General features: G+C 42.0%; 1 protein-coding gene across 1 annotated transcript in view; it reads right to left on the bottom strand.

Annotated features, from left to right (window-relative positions):
• Positions 1-16,443, bottom strand: part of LOC114645628 (catenin alpha-3-like) — a 1,052,567-nt gene that overhangs the window by 105,027 nt on the left and 931,097 nt on the right. Inside the window, exon 7 of the mRNA XM_028793457.2 lies at positions 6,935-7,027. Within this exon, the coding sequence (XP_028649290.2) occupies positions 6,935-7,027 (93 nt within the window). The remainder of the gene's footprint in view (positions 1-6,934; positions 7,028-16,443) is intronic.

Raw genomic sequence — 16,443 nt, forward strand, 5'->3', positions numbered from 1 at the left:
TAAATTCAGTTGATTGGACATGATTTGGAAAGGCATACACTTGTCTATATAAGGTCCCACAGTTGACAGTTCATGTCAGAGCACAAACCATATAATGAAGTTAAAGGAATTGTCTGTAGACATCTGAGACAGGATTGTCTCGAGGCACAAATCTGGGGAAGGTTACAGAAAAATTTCTGCTGCTTTGAAGGTCCCAATGAGCACAGTGGCCTCCATCATCCGTAAGTGGAAGAAGTTCGAAAACCACCAGGACTCTTCCTAGAGCTGGCCGGCCATCTAAACTGAGCAATCGGGGGAGAAGGGCCCTTAGTCAGGGAGGTGACCAAGAACCCGATGGTCACTCTGTCAGAGCTCCAGAGGTCCTCTGTGGAGAGAGGAGAACCTTCCAGAAGGACAACCATCTCTGCAGCAATCCACCAATCAGGCCTGTATGGTAGAGAGGCCAGACGGAAGCCACTCCTTAGTAAAAGGCACATGGCAGCCCACCTGGAGTTTGCCAAAAGGCACCTGAAGGACTCTCAGACCATGAGAAAGAAAATTCTCTAGTCTGATGAGACAAAGATTGAACTCTTTGGTGTGAATGCCAGGCATCACGTTTGGAGGAAACCAGGCACCGCTCATCACCAGACCAATACCATCCTTACAGTGAAGCATGGTGGTGGCAGCATCATGCTGTCGGGATGTTTTTCAGCGGCAGGGACTGGGAGACTAGTCAGGATAAAGAGAAAGATGACTGCTACAATGTACAGAGACATCCTGGATGAAAATCTGCTCCAGAGCGCTCTTGACCTCAGACTGGGGTGACGGTTCATCTTTCAGCAGGACAACGACCCTAAGCACACAGCCAAGGTATCTAAGGAGTGGCTTCAGGACAACTCTGTGAATGTCCTTGAGTGGCCCAGCCAGAGCCCAGACTTGAATCCAATTGAACATCTCTGGAGAGATCTTGAAATGGCTGTGCACCGACGCACATCCAACCTGATAGAGCTTGAAAGGTGCTGCAAAGAGGAATGGGCGAAAATGGCCAAGGATAGGTGTGCCAAGCTTGTGGCATCATATTTAAAAAGATTTGAGGCTGTAATTGCTGCCAAAGGTGCATCGACAAAGTATTGAGCTGTGAATACTTATGTACATGTGATTTCTCAGCTTTTTTATTTTTAATAAATTTGCAAAAAACCTCAAGTAAACTTTTTTCACATTGTCATTATGGGGTGTTGTGTGTAGAATTCTGAGGGAAAAAAATGAATTTAATCCATTTTGGAATAAGGCTGTAACATAACAAAATGTGGAAAAAGTGATGTGCTGTGAATACTTTCCAGATGCACTGTAAGTGCAGATTGATGAGTACATTTTGCAGTGCTCGCTCAGCACAGTTACAGAAGTGAAGAGTGAAGGGCAGACGACTGCAGAGCTGAATGAATTTAACTCAAGAAGGGGGGGGGGGGGGGGGGGTTTGGGAGTTTGAGGGTGAAGACTTTCACTATAGAACTGAACAATGTTGTAATATTAGTCACCCTTGTGCTGTTACGTGTCTGAGTGATTTAAAACTGAGATGCAAAACTCTATCAGTCTTCTAACATGTCTAATTTGCAATGAAAAGTTATTCAATAACAAAAAATCAAATCTCGAATGTCACTTTTTAACAAAGCGCAACACACAAAATTCATTCAAAGAAAGAAAAAAAGCTGTGACAGAATTGTAGCAAAATATGCAACAATCGGCAAGTTTTGTGGTTTCTCGGTAGATTGCAAAGCACAGAAATCCTTTCACAGCTGGCGAATATGTAAAAAAGTGCTTTTAAAATTTGGCCAAACATTTCTACTCTGACTACAAAAATAAAGAAGATATTGTAACGTCCCAGCCAGGCTGAAGGTTATTGGATTGACTGTTGGGTCCGATTGAGGGAAGGATGACAGCGGGGGTATAATTGATGCAGAAAGGGGGGGTGGTACCAGGGACAGAGGGGACGGGAGGAGGGTTGGAGGCTCGTTGGAGAAGGGGCTAGAAGGAAGGTGTTGTGGCGCTTCCAAGTTAGTGTTTTTCTTTTTCTGTTTTGCTTTTCTTTAATGGTGTCTCTGAGGACCAAAACTATGAGAGAAATATAGGAGATTGTAAATAATTCAAAGTCAAAGGTGTTCATTTTTTTTTTTGCTGTTACAACCCTGTGTTTTTTTTTATTCTTTACTGTTCAAGTAAACTGTTCTGTGATCCTTACTTCGTCCATCTGCTTTTTTCTTCTTTTCTTTTTGACACGGAGGTGGCTACAATATTATTAAAAAATTAAAGACATTCCATTACTGCAAAATACTGTTCACGGCAAAATCATTAAGATGAGTAAGAATGTGACAGATGAACAGATTAATGATATAAAATCGTCATCTGTATTTCCTTTGGCATGTGACGAGTCGTGATGTGAAGGAAATCGCACAAATTAGCCTTCTGGGATGGTATGTTTCCAATAAAGGTCTCCATGAAGAATTACTGGCTTTGATACCTCTTTAAGGACAAACTCGAGGTGATGATATCACTGCAGCAATTTTGAATTTTTCAACTGTTAGGGAAATTGACATCAGTAAATTGGTATCTCTTGCTACAGATGGACCACCTAGTAATGACAGGTAAAAATAAAAGCTTTGTTACACTCTTCAAACAAAACTACTTTTGTTTGCAGGAGACTTGAAAAGTGGAAATCTGTATCATTTCAAAAAATGAAAAAACCATCTGGAAACTACTGGAAGTGTCATTGATAGCAAGTTCTTTCTGGCAGCTATTGCAAAAATGCATAGTTCATTTACTGGTCATTTCAAAGATTTCAGAGATGAGAAGTCCACTTTTTTGATCTTGACAATACCACTTGTGGCAAATGCTAATCAAATTTTTTTTTTGCTGTTTCCAAAAGTTGACAGAGCTCAGTTTGAACTGCAACTGACAGATTTGAAAAGCAAAGGTTTGCGGTCTTCAAAATTTATATCTTTACAAGTGGAACTAGAAAATTTGGAAAAGAGAAACGGCGACTTTAGCCATGAATTACAAATGGACAGAACTTTCCAACTGTGGAAAGGAGGACCAACTGATTTTGAAATGTGGAACAGCCTTCCAGACTATTATTGTCAAATCAAAATAGTAGTGTTCAGAATTTTGATGATTTTTAGGTCCACTTATTCTTGTCAGTAGACGTTCTCCAACATAAATGATATCAAATGCAAGATAAGAAGTCAGCTTTAAGATGTAAGCTTGGAATCATACTTAAAATTGAATACTTCCAACTACATGGGAAGCAGAGGGTGATGGTGTGAGGAACCTTATTAGAACTGGCTGATGTTATGAGTGGTGTTCCACAGGGGTCAGTGCTTGGGCTGCTGCTATTTTTAATATATATAAATGATTTAGATAAGAATATAAGTAACAAGCTGGTTAAGTTTGCAGATGATACCAAGATAGGTGGATTAGCAGATAATTTGGAATCCGTTATATCATTACAGAAGAACTTGAATACAATACAATACAATACAGTTTATTTTTGTATAGCCGAAAATCACACAGGAAGTGCCGCATTGGGCTTTAACAGGCCCTGCCTCTTGAAAGCATACATGCTTGGGCAGATTTGTGGCAGATGAAATTTAATGTCAGTAAATGTAAAGTATTACACATAGGAAGTAAAGTTGTTAGGTTGGAATACACAATGGGAGGTCGGAAAATTGAGAATACACCTTATGAGAAGGATTTAGGAGTCATAGTGGACTCTAAGCTCTCAACTTCCAGACATTGTTCAGAAGCCATTAAGAAAGCTAACAAAACATCAGGTTATATAGTGCCCTGTGTTTTGAGAAGAAGTCCAAGGAGTTTCTGCCCAAGCTTTATAACACACTGGTGAGGCCTCATCTGAAGTACTGTGTGCAGTTTTGGTCTCCAGGCTACAAAAAGGACATAGCAGCACTAGAAAAGGTCCAGGGAAGAGCAGGAGGTTGAATTATGAGAATAGATTAAAAGAGCTGAGGTTTTTCAGTTTAAGCAAAAGAAGATTAAGAAGTGACATGATTGAAGTGCTTAAAATTATGAAGGGAATTAGTCCAGTGGATCAAGACTGTTATTTTAAAATGAGTTCATCAAGAACATGGGGCCACAGTTGGAAACATGTTCAGGGTAAATTTCACACAAACATTAGGAAGTTTTTCTTTACACAGAGAGCCATAGACACTTGGCATAAGCTACCAAGTAGTGTGGTAGACAGTAAGACTTTAGGGACTTTCAAAACTCGACTTGATGTTTTTTTGGAAGAAATAAGTGGACAGGACTGGCGAGCTTGGTTGGGCTAACATGGTCTGATCTCGTCTAAATTGTTCTAATGTTCTACTCACTGAACATGAAATGACTCTGTGGAAATGCAGTGTCAGAAATCTTATTAAATTGTTTTTCTTTATGTCCTATAAGACCTTGACATTTTGTTTTTGTGTTAAATGTATATATACCCTTATACCCATATATATATATATATATTTATTGTGTTAAAAAATCGTATCTCAAACCCCCTTCTCTACTCACTGCAGCTCTTTGTAAATCTTAGGTCTAACATTTAGGATAAAAAGGCTCTTTGTTTGAAAAGGTTGCAGACCTCTGGTCTAGGGTATTCTTGGGGACAAGGTGTGTCACCCTTTAAGTCTGGTTTATAGTTGAAGACATCTGTGTAGATGTATCAATCTAGGTTATTCTTAGGGTTCAAGGTAGCCTTTAGGCCTAGGTTATATCCATGGCCACCCATGTGTTGTTCATGCTGAAGCCTGTGAGTCTCTATGAGGAGTACTGAGAAGTGATAGGCTGTGCAGACATAGCTCAAGTGAAAAGGGACTGCTTGTGTGTTTCTGTGTGTGTGTGTGTGTATTAGGTTTAGGACAGACCATAATGAACCTGATTAGTTCCACCAACTCCATATCAATATATTATACCACAGATTTGTAATTCTAAAATTTGTTTTGGACAAAATTTCAATGAAGTATCAAATTTGTAATGACATCTTCCCAGTCAAAATGAAAAAGTTACTGTCATCTGTCTAAATAGTTTGTTTACCACTCAAACTTGATTAAGACCAGCCCTGTCCAAAATAAAATGACAGAATTTAGCCCTTTCCATCACCATCTAAGGTCTAGTGCTGCTATCATGACACAATAAAACAAATTCATTAAAATCACAAGAAAAAAAAAACTAAAAAAACAGGCTTGTCTTTGAACTGACTGATTGATTGAACTTTTTTTTCTTGAAACAGTCCTGTTTCTTAGAACTTAACACTCTGGTTATGGTCTCTGGAGAAAGTTATGGTTAATAATCAATCCTGGGCTGGTTGTCTGTGATCGGTGTCAGTGAAAGATATTACAGCCTGACAAATGACAATAGGTAAACAGATAGAGGGTAAATGGGGGGATATTATAGGTGTGGGGGGGATTGATTCATGACAAAACAATATGTCAGGCCAGTAGAGCCGAACACCTAAAAAAAAACCCACGACATTGATTTGAAATTTTCTTAATTTCTTTTCTGCCTTAAAATTAGGGTTAGGATTAGGGTTAGGGTGTGGGGGGAGAAGAAATTTACAGAAGCTGAATACATATAATAAATAAATACCATATATACTCGTGTTTAAGTTCTCCCATGGATAAGTCGGGGCTTGATTTTACTGTATAATTTCCGGCATTTTATAATGTCGGTCGTATGAGTCAAATGCGGAAAACTCACGCTATTGGTCCAAGAGATTATGATATGCTAATGCCCACCTGAGAGAGTAACCACGGAGCACACGGCCTTTTTTTCTATGCATTGTGACTACATGACCACACGGTAATACCCAAACTATTCCGAAGCAACGTTTGCACTGTTTTGTGTTTTTTGTATCTCACACCCTCATACAGCTTTATCACAAGAGCATCCCTTATCTACGATGGAGCGTTCCATCAGAAGAAAATATGAAGCTGGTTTTAAATTAAAAGTCGTTAACATGGTGAAAGAAATTGGTAACTGCACTGCTGCAACAAAATTCGATGTGCCTGAGAAACTGATCCGAGATTGGAGGAGGCAAGAAGATGAAGGGTCATATTTTTGAACGGGCGTATAAGTTGGGGTTTGATTTTAAGATCGAATTTTCTGGTTTCAAGACCCAACTTATATGCAAGTATATACGGTAAATAAATATTATAACAAACAACAACAACCCCCCCTGAAATATATATTAGAATTACCAAAAAGAAAGAAATCTTTTTACTTTGCTATAAAGCAAAACAGCTGTCTGAGGTTCTAGTGAGGTATGATTGCTGTTGGAATAAAGGAGCCTTTCTTGACACACTTCTGCTGAATAATTTGATGGTTGAAAGTCCTCAGAGTTAGTGTGTCAGACAGAGGATGTGCGGCATTGTTCATAATGGCACTCTGTTTTGTCTTCATCTTCTTCCTCTACTACATGCAGGGGGTGAAGAGTGCATTATCTGTGTCTGCCTTTTAATAAGCTTGTTGATTTGATGGGCCTCTCTTGAAGTGATGTTACCAGCCAAACACACTCGCAGTGTAATAAATCACACAGGTAAATGTCACTAACCACATTGAAGAAAACCTAAGAAAAAAGAGTCTGCTGTGCCTTTTCTTATGCAGTTTCTATGTGTTATGAGAACAGTAGAGTCTGTCATTGATTTTGATCCCCCAAGTACTTGTAGCAGTGCACCACCTCTACATTCACTTCCTGAATAGTGACCAGACATACAGTGGAGGGTTTCTGGTGCAGCAAAAGTCAATAACCTTTTGGTTCAGTTTTGACTCCTGCAACGTTCCTCCTGTCAAGAGAGTATATTGCTTGAAACATTAAACAAAACTAATAAACAGTTTAAACATAATACTGAATATGAATCATCTTAAAGAACAGAAAGAATAATAAACATAAAAATGAAAATCCTACCCTATCTGATTTTCCATCAGTTTGAATGCTGGTACTGCTTCGACTTTTAAAATCCTCCTCTAAATCAGAAGCATCCTCAAGCTCTTCTGATGTCTGAAAAATACAAGCAAAGAAACAAATTATAACTCTAAATGTATATAATTGTGTCAAAATTTTTCTGAGAGTTCACAGAACTGGAAATCTAAAAGTACAGAAACATGCTAATCATAAAACAGTTTTATTTATTAACTAGTCTTTATTTAACAGATGACCTTATCCAAGGTAACTCATAGTACAAAAGCAGAAATTGGAACAAGTACAAAGTTATCAAATAATTGAAAGCAAAATTCAAGTTGAGCACAAGAAGTGCAGTACCAGAGTAATTTCCAAGGCTAAATCAAAAACTAGAATTAATAAAAATATAAAATAATAAAAATGAAAACAATATAATAAATGCGTGACCATTAATTAAGTCTGCAGATATCGAGAAGAGGAGCAGAATAGAAAATCTAATACTAGGCAGACGTTACAGGATTCTGCCATTCTGACAGTCAGACAAGGTGTCCTGATGTCAAGTTCTTAAACAATCATCACATCCAGATAATCTAGTGTGAGGTATGTATTAATTAATATTAACCTTCTTGATTTACTCACATGCGATTTCAGATTGTAAATATCAAACATGTTCGATATTTACAACTTCAGATTCTGTTGTATGGTAGATACCAATTGATGAATGAAATAACTTAAATAAACATGGAGGTGAAAAAGGGAGCCTCTTTCTCTTGAACAAGGTGGAATTTACATTTTTCTTTTAGATTTTTCGGTGAACAGTATCAAACAAACCATCACATTAATTCGAACTAGACGGACTGGCGGCTGGGACGCCCCTGTGATGGAAGGACCAGGGGATGGGGCATATTCAGGGCAATATCTCACCTGGAACACTAGAGGGCAATCCTCCTGGCTCACAGCAGGGCCACAGGTTTGGAGCTTAGAAGCTCAACCTTGCTGGGGCCCGTGGCCACTGCCTTGGGGCACCTGGACAGTTCCTGAGCCATTGGTTGCAGCATTTCTGCCACACCCAGAAGTGCTGCCGGAAGAAGATTTGGGAGCACCTGGAATAAAAGGGGCTGCCTCACTACATTCGAGACGCCAGAGTCGGGAGGAAGGAAGAAGCTTGCTGGGAAAGGAGTGGAGAGACAGAGAGATTAGGAGCATGCACTGATACAGTGCATTGCCACACCCACCACACGACAAACCAACTCAGGATCCAGATTAGTACCTGAGTGCAGCCATGCAATGGGTGACACCTCAGCACCACATGGCAGCTAAGAAACAGAGAAAGGAGGGACTGAGCATTGCGTGCTGCTACTTTGTGCTGTGGATTGTGCAAATAAAACGTGTGTTGTGTGGCAACTCGTGTCTCTGCCTGTCTGTGTTGGGTTAGGGCGGCTTTACATGCCCTGGTGGTCCACAATGGTCACCCACCATGTTTGTTTTAAAATTATGTTTTTGTTTACAAAAAATTCTGTGAGATACCAGAACTCCTGATTCGTTAATGTAAACCTTTTAATGTATGATGTTCTTTCTAGATGTAGTCTTCTAGTGTTTATGCTGTAATAACTGAAGATTAAATGGAGAGTACAAAATTGGTTTAAATCTGTCATTATGTGGAATCACTCACATTTCAACAAGTATGTTTTAAAAAATCGTGTACTCTGTGCCAGGCGTCATACACAAACTATTATGTCAAGCTGAACTTGAATGTCATTCACCATGTTTGTTTTGAAAATACATTTTGTACACAAGAAATTCTGCAAGATACTGTAGTTCTGTGAATTGTTAATGTAAATATTTTCATGTTTGTTGTTCTTTCTAGGCATAATCCTCTAGTGTGTATGCTGCATTAGTTAAAGACTGACTAAAGGGCAAAAAAATGGTCTGTTGGTATGTGATCAGTCTTATTTCTAAAATTCAGTATGCTTTAAAAAACTATAACAACAAAACTATAGTAGCAAGTACGACTTGACTGTCATCCACCATTGTGGCTATATTGGCCTCCATTCTTCTGGTATAGGTTTCCACAAGATTTTGGATTGTCTTTGTGGGAATTTGTACCCATTAAGCCAAAAGGGCATTTGTGAGGTCAGGTGCTGATGTTGGATGGTGTTCCAACTCATCCCAAAAGTGTTCAGTAGGGTTGAAGTCAGGGCTCTGTGCAAGCCATCCCAGTTCCTCCATGCCTTTATGGACCTGGCTTTCTGCACAGGAGCACAGTCATTCAGGAACAAAAAATGGTCCTTTACCCAGCTGTGGCTACAAATTTGAAAGGACACAATTGTCTAAAATATCTTGTATGCTGTATAACTTAATAGTACCCTTCACATGAACCAATGAGCCTTGTCCAAACCATGAGAATCCATTGTCCAAGACCATTATCACTCCTCTACCAAAGTTTACAGTGGGTGATATCTTGAAGGTAGCAGTCTCTTGGCATCCGCCAAACTCAGATTCATTTATCAGATGTCCAGATAGTGACGCATGATTCATTACTCCAAAGAACATGTTTCCAACACTCCAGAGTCTAATGGTGGCGTGCTTCACATGACTTCAGTTGATGGTTATCATTGTGCTTAGTGATCCTAGGCTTGTGAGCACCTGCTCGGCCGTAGAAACCCATCTCATGAAGCTCCCAATGCACAGATTTTGTACTAATGTTCTTTCCTGAGATAGTTTGAAAATATGTTGTGAGTGATGCAATTTTATATGTACTATATACTGTACTTCAGTAATTAGCAAACATGATTTGTTTGTTCAAGATGTCTACCACTTTGTGACTGAGCTGTTGTTGCCCCTCGACACTATCTCTTCACAATAACAGCACTTACAGTTGACCAGGGCAGATCTTGCAGAGCAGACTTTTCACATATTGACCTGTGACAGAAGTGCTATCTCATGACAGTGCCAAGTTTACAGTCACCGAGCTCTTCAGTACAATTCATTGTCTGTTGAAGGTAATTGTGTGGCTGTCTGCTTGTATTTATTAACCTGTTAGCAATGGTTTCAACTGAAAAACCTGAACTGAATCATTTGGAGGGGTGTCCACATATTTTTGCCAGAACAGAGTATCTGTGAGTATACAACAGGGTACTGTAATAAAGTTGTACAGGAGAAGAATCTCTAATCCAGCCACAGGGGATGCACACTCCAATGTGTTTCTTCGTGTCACTCCCAAGTCCGGATAAATGGGGAATATTACATCAGGAAGGGCATCCAGTGTAAAATTTTACCAGATCAATATGCATACGGTAGTGAGACCAGCTATGTTATATGGGTTGGAGACGGTGGCACTGACCAGAAATCAGGAGACAGAGCTGGAGGTGGCAAAGTTAAAGATATTAAGATTTGTATTGGGTGTGACGAGGATGGATAGGATTAGAAATGAGGACATTAGAGCAGGGGTCCCCAACCCCCGGTCCGCGGCCCACTACTGGGCCGCAGCCGTCTGACAGCCGGGCCGCGAGAGAACTGCCGGCAACGGAGACTCACTCAGACTTTTCAGAACGCTAGGTGGGTGGGGCTTTGCAGCGGCGCAGAGAGAGGAGAGAGACGATGAGGGGCCAAACAGGCCATATATCATATATTTCTGTGTGTAATCTATTGGTAAGAGACCGAGGTGAGAGACTATTACAACAAAGTATTTTTATGGTCCCGACAGTTTCCCCATATGACACAAGTCTATAGAAATCACGTTACTACGAAGTACATTCAGCAGATGCTTTCATTACAACGAAGTGACCTTGAAATGCTTGAACAATCATCCACAGAGCAGTTAGATCTGTGGTCGCAGCTCAGTTGTGCACGTTTGCACAACGATCCCCAAACAGAAACGTAAAAAAAAAGTCTCTTTCTTCGAACTTTCCTCGTACTGTTTTTTTTTTTTTTTGCTGTTTTTGTTGTCTGTGGTTTTCAGTGATTCATTTTTCTTATTGCTTGTCAACATTTGAAAAACATCCATTGGAATTTAACTCATTGTCACCCTGCTATAGAAATGGCAGACACGAAAAAAAGATTGCAGTGTTAATGTTTGTGATGTGCAATCTGTTGGAATGGCAAATGCAAAGGATATGTCTTTGTTATATGCAAAAAAAGAAAAAAATCTCGGGTTGCAAACGTATGCGAACTGCTTAATAACTTAATAATAATAGAAATGTTATGTAAATTGTGTATAAAACTGACAACCTGGTGACCCCCCCCCCACGGCCCGTGGAAAAATTTGCATCTAATAAAGTGGTCCTTGCTGTCAAAAAGGTTGGGGACCACTGCATTAGAGGGTCAGCTAAGGTTCGACGGTTTGGAGACAAAATCAGAGAGGCGAGATTGCGTTGGTTTGGACATGTGCAGAGGAGAGATGCTGGGGATATTGGGAAAAGGATGCTAAAGACAGAGCTGCCAGGCAAGAGAAAAAGAGGAAGGCCTAAGAGAAGGTTTATGGATGGGGTGAGAGATGACATGAAGGTGGTAGGTGTGACAGTGCAAGATGTAGAGGACAGGTAGATATGGAACAAGATGATTCACTCTGGCAACCCCTAACAGGAGCAGCCGAAAGAGGAGAAGAATCTCGCCATTAGATAAAAGGGAATTTAAGTTTGAAGGAAAGGCTGCCAGTGCTTCATACAATTTACTTTCATTTAAAGAGCTGTGGAGGTCTCCTGTGAAGCTTCAAGTACTGGCTCTCTTCAAGCACTAGGTGCTGTGAGAGAGTTAACAGGGTTGTTAGATGTTATATTGTGATAAAAAAAATAATATACAAAATATATTTAAATATTAGCATCTGTATGCATATCATGTCAAGTGTAGCATTTTATCACACCAAGTATAAGGAGAGGTGACGAGCAACATGTAAGAAAATATATTCCATCTAATAGTCGTTTTTAGGGTCCTGTATCAAAACAGATTTGAGATCTCTCCTCTCCCTTCTATGTGATTTGTATATTTTAAAATCAGGCATAATAAGTTCCATCAATCGATCCTATTTATGACCCCACATATCCAACTCAAGTATGGGCTGAAGCCTGAATCTGCAGCACTGGGTGAGCCAATCTATAGCTTCTCTTATAACAGGGGTCGGCAACCTATGGTACGCGTGCCAAGCGTGGCACGTGGAACGATTTTCAATGGCACTCTGATTGAACTGAAATATAGTAAAAAATTATATTTTAATTACAGAGCATGCATTCATGCTCCGCGTCCCCATCTACATTTTGCGTATGCGACTCACATGTAAATGGAAACCATGTGTTCAGTGCAGGCCGTGGTACATTAAAACAAACCTCTTGTTATTATATTTTAATTATACATAACATATGTTTGGGCTCCGCAGCTCCACCTATGTTTTGTGCATGTGACTCACATGTAAAAGGAAATCATGTGTACAGTGCGGGCCGTGGTATGTTAAAATGTGTGCATTATGCTATGAAAGTGCCATGTGTCGTACGTCAAGCGTACAAAGACATTATAAAACTAAACATCAGTCCACATTTAAAAAATCTGATGAGAAAAGTGAAGCTATAAAAAGAGCTGTTTCTGGCTTTAAGAAACAAACTACTTATTTTAGTCAAATAATTGGAACCAAAAATAAAGTCATTGAATGTAGTTATAAAAGAAATTGACAAAACATTCTTTTCACATATGATCCGATGTATTTTAAAGTATTGAATGACCAATAATAAAAGATCCAGTTATAATGGGTTTCAAAAGTATATAATACCAGTAATGGCACACTGCACGATAACGTGCAGTGAATACACTTGACTTGAGTATTCCTAGTTTTCATCCTCTTTCTCTGTACGTTTAGCATTCATTTGCTCAGAGGTTGATGCTCGACCCTAGCGGCCCACTTCTTCTCTTCTTACATCAGCATCTTTTCGCATTAAAACTGATTAAGTCAGCATTTGTGTTGCAATTACTTAGTACATTTTCTTTAATTTTTCACTTAAGCTGGCACTTAAGTCTTCAATCTGCCTCAAGAATGATTTAACATCTGAAGAGGTAGAGGAGGTGACGGGGAAGGTGGTAGGGATGAGAACGGCACCTGTACATATGCGCTGCATGACTGCCCTGCTGGCCGCTGCTGAGAGTCGATTCTACAATAAAATAAAATAAAAATAAAAAGAGGAATAACCTTGGAGGTCACTCATCATCCCAAAAGCGGATAGTAGACGTCATGTAGTATATGTGTACCAACTTTCAGGTCAATAGGTCAAATGGTTTGCGAGCTACAGGTGATTTAAAATCCCGGACAGACAAATGAACAGCCATGGTAGCGTATTATATAAGAAGATATCTAGGGTGTTCCCCCCTGTTCGCTTCACTCGCTAGCAACTACATGTCTCTGCCACTCATATTGTGAAGAGGGGGGCTGAACGCACCCAAAGGGGACCCGGTTGCTCCTCCGAAACCCCCTCTTAAGTGGTGATACAATGGAAAACAAATAGTTTTTGTTTTTTAACTCCTCTTTGCTCGATCAGCTGTTGGCTTGCTGCTGCTGCCGTGCTGCGTGATTTGCATCTCGCTTGGCGCTTCGAACATTTAAAAGCCTGTACAGCAGTGGCTCTACTCTTTGTGTTTTATTTCCGGCCCCGTGCATGGATAAATCTTTTGGCACAAATTCCCGTCCGCAGAGACGCTAGTTCTTGATATTTTTTAGTTTATAATTTAAAAACAGAATAAGAATCTGAAAATCTAACAACATCGCCATTAAAGTTTGATAAATTCTAAAAAGAACCATCCCAAACATATATATGTAGGTTTTAAAATAAGCCCAATTTAAAGTGTGGCAAATAAAACGTCACATAAAAACGTCACCGTTGTACTTTTAGGCTTAGGATTTTATATATATATATAGAGAGAGAGTAGATAAATATATACTTTTGAAGACCATTATAACCAGACCAATTTTGATACTATATATAACAAAATTAGTAGAAAAATGTCAGCACGTGGAATAATATTGTAACATGACACCGCTGAAAGGCTGACGACCCCTGCCTTTTAATATACCCACAATGTATAGGTGAAAAGAAGAAAAGATAACTTGTAGCTTAATAGTAGTTTATACTGGATTAATAATAAATGTAAACGTAAAAACATAACTTTTTTTTCCTACTTACTTATTTAAGCTACCCGATCTGAACCCGAGCGGTGTTTTGTTATTGGACTTCTGTGCTCGTCATGGATTGTCCATAACGAACACCATGTTCAAGCATAGGGGTGTTCATATGTGCACTAGGCACCAGGACACCCTAGGCCTCAGTTCGATGATCGACTTTGTGGTCGTGTCGTCGGACTTGCGGCCACATGTCTTGGACACTCGGGTGAAGAGAGGGGCGGAGCTGTCTACTGATCACCACCTGGTGGTGGGTTGGCTTCGATGGTGGGGGAGGATGCCGGTCAGGCGTGGTAGGCCCAAACGTGTTGTGAGGGTCTGCTGGGAACGTCTGGCAGAGCCACCTGTCAGAAGTAGCTTCAACTCCCACCTCCGGCAGAACTTCGACCACATCCCGAGGGAGGTGGGGGACATTGAGTCCGAATGGGCCATGTTCCGTGCCTCTATTGTTGAGGCAGCTGACCGGAGCTGTGGCCGTAAGGTGGTCGGTGCCTGTCGTGGAGGCAATCCCCGAACCCGTTGGTGGACACCGGCGGTGAAGGATGCCGTCAAGCTGAAGAAGGAGTCCTACCGGTCCCTTTTGTCCTGTGGGACCCTGGAGGCAGCTGATAGGTACCGGCAGGCCAAGCGGAATGCGGCTTTGGTGGTTGCTGAGGCAAAAACTCGGGCATGGGAGGAGTTTGGGGAGGCCATGGAGAACGACTTTCGGACGGCTTCGAGGAGATTCTGGTCCACCATCCGGCGTCTCAGGAAGGGGAAGCAGTGCAGTGTCAACACTGTATCTGGTGGGGATGGTGCGCTGCTGACCTCGACTCGGGACGTTGTGGGTCGGTGGGGGGAATACTTCGAAGACCTCCTCAATCCCATTAACATGCCTTCCAATGAGGAAGCAGAGCCTGGGGACTCAGAGGTGGGCTCCCCCATCTCTGGGACTGAGGTCACCGAGGTGGTCAAAAAACTCCTTGGTGGCAGGGCCCCGGGGGTGGATGAGATACGCCCGGAGTTCCTCAAGGCTCTGGATGTTGTAGGACTGTCTTGGTTGACACGCCTCTGCAACATCGCATGGACATCAGGGACAGTGCCTCTGGATTGGCAGATCGGGGTGGTAGTCCCCCTCTTTAAGAAGGGGGATCGGAGGGTGTGTTCCAACTACAGAGGGATCACACTCCTCAGCCTCCCTGGAAAAGACTATTCAGGGGTTCTGGAGAGGAGGGTCCGTCGGATAGTCGAGCCTCGGATTCAGGAGGAACAGTGTGGTTTTCGTCCTGGTCGCGGAACAGTGGACCAGCTCTATACCCTTAGCAGGGTCCTGGAGGGTGCATGGGAGTTTGCCCAACCAGTCTACATGTGTTTTGTGGACTTGGAAAAGGCATTCGACCGTGTCCCTTGGGGAATCCTGTGGGGGGTACTCCGAGAGTATGGGGTACCGGCCCCCCTGATAAGGGCTGTTCGGTCCCTGTACGATCGGTGCCAGAGCTTGGTCCGCATTGCCGGCAGTAAGTCGAATCCGTTTCCAGTGAGAGTTGGACTCCACCAGGGCTGCCCTTTGTCACCGATTCTGTTCATAACTTTTATGGACAGAATTTCTAGGCGCAGCCAGGGCGTTGAGGGGGTCCGGTTTGGTGGGCTCAGGATTGGGTCACTGCTTTTTGCAGATGATGTTGTCCTGTTTGCTTCATCAGGATGTGATCTTCAGTTCTCTCTGGATCGGTTCGCAGCCGAGTGTGAAGCGGCTGGGATGAGAATCAGCACCTCCAAATCCGAGACCATGGTCCTCAGCCGGAAAAGGGTGGAGTGCCCTCTCAGGGTTGGTAGCGAGATCCTGCCCCAAGTGGAGGAGTTCAAGTATCTCGGGGTCTTGTTCACGAGTGAGGGAAGAATGGAGCGTGAGATCAACAGGCGGATCGGTGCGGCATCCGCAGTAATGCGGGCGCTGCATCAGCCTGTTGTGGTGAAAAAGGAACTGAGCCGCAAGGCGAAGCTCTCAATTTACCAGTCGATCTATGTTCCTACCCTCATCTATGGTCATGAGCTATGGGTAGTGACCGAAAGAACGAGATCGCGAATACAAGAGGCTGAAATGAGTTTCCTACGCAGGGTGTCTGGGCTTTCCCTTAAAGATAGGGTGAGAAGCTCAGTCATCCGGGAGGGGCTCAGAGTAGAGCCGCTGCTCCTCCGCATCGAGAGGAGTCAGATGAGGTGGCTCGGTCATCTGATCAGGATGTCTCCTGGACGCCTCCCTGGTGAGGTGTTCCGGGCACGTCTAACCGGGAGGAGGCCCCGGGGAAGACCCAGGACACGTTGGAGGGACTATGTCTCTCGACTGGCCTGGGAACGCCTTGGGATTCTCCCGGAAGAG

Source organism: Erpetoichthys calabaricus, chromosome 2 (genome assembly GCF_900747795.2).
Source record: "Erpetoichthys calabaricus chromosome 2, fErpCal1.3, whole genome shotgun sequence".
Classification (NCBI taxonomy): Eukaryota; Metazoa; Chordata; class Cladistia; order Polypteriformes; family Polypteridae; genus Erpetoichthys; species Erpetoichthys calabaricus.